We start from the raw sequence: 888 nt of genomic DNA on the forward strand, positions 1-888 counted from the left end.
TTGGCTTCCAATAGGCTCCTGTTTTGATTCAAGGTGCTGGTTACAACCTTTCAAGCCTTACATGTCATAGAAAGGGGCAACTTGTGGGACCACTTTATTCCAAGAACATCTGCCTGCCCCATTTGCTCCTATAGTAAAGGCATGCTCCAAATTTCCCCTTTTAAACTTTCACACATAGCTGGCAGAGCATGGAAAGCAATCTAGTTTCCAGCTGCCATTCAAAAACAACAAATGACTAAGGGTTCATTTTGAGGAAGAGAAGTTTTAGGCAGCTTGAGCAAAGCATTTCTTTCACTGTGTCTCTTGCACAGTAATAAGTGGCGGTGTCCTCAGGCTTTAAACTAGTCAGTTGAAGGAACACCTGGTTTTTGGACGTATCCCTTGTGATGGTGATCCGATTCTTGAGAGCACTGTTATAGTCAGTGCTTCCACCACTCCAGATAGCACCATTCCATTCCAATGGCTTTCCAGGGGGTTGACGGATCCAGTGCACTCCATAGCTTGTGATGGCAAATCCAGAGACTTTACAGGTCAGCCGTAGAGTATCTCCTGGCTTCTTAAGACCATCACCAGACTCAGTAAGTGTAATCTGTGATGAAATACCTGTATTCAAAAATATAGAAAGAACAAAAAAAATGGGTATGAGGAAATGTACAAAAAAGACCACTTTCTATCTTAAAAAATGTGGTTTTTTTTCCCTTACATGCAGGAAAGATCATTAAGAAATAAATAAAGATATGTAGCTCCATGATTGAGGTATGGAAGTTACTCTCTCCACCTGAAACTGATCTGAACTATATTCTCAATTACCGCCTTTAAGAAAAAGCCACACCAGGAATATTTGCATGAAATCACAGATGGTACAAATATAACCAAGTCACATCCTCA

At 40.8% G+C, this 888-nt stretch overlaps 1 gene segment (V, D, J or C); it reads right to left on the reverse strand.

Annotated features, from left to right (window-relative positions):
• Nucleotides 1-235: 235 nt before the first annotated feature.
• Nucleotides 236-749, reverse strand: LOC107291779. The segment is given in 2 exon segments: nt 236-603; nt 704-749. Coding segments are annotated over 2 exon segments (414 nt in total).
• Nucleotides 750-888: the final 139 nt, after the last annotated feature.

This window comes from Protobothrops mucrosquamatus, unplaced genomic scaffold (genome assembly GCF_001527695.2).
Source record: "Protobothrops mucrosquamatus isolate PMUCROS unplaced genomic scaffold, P.Mucros_1.0 scaffold1188, whole genome shotgun sequence".
Taxonomy (NCBI): domain Eukaryota; kingdom Metazoa; phylum Chordata; class Lepidosauria; order Squamata; family Viperidae; genus Protobothrops; species Protobothrops mucrosquamatus.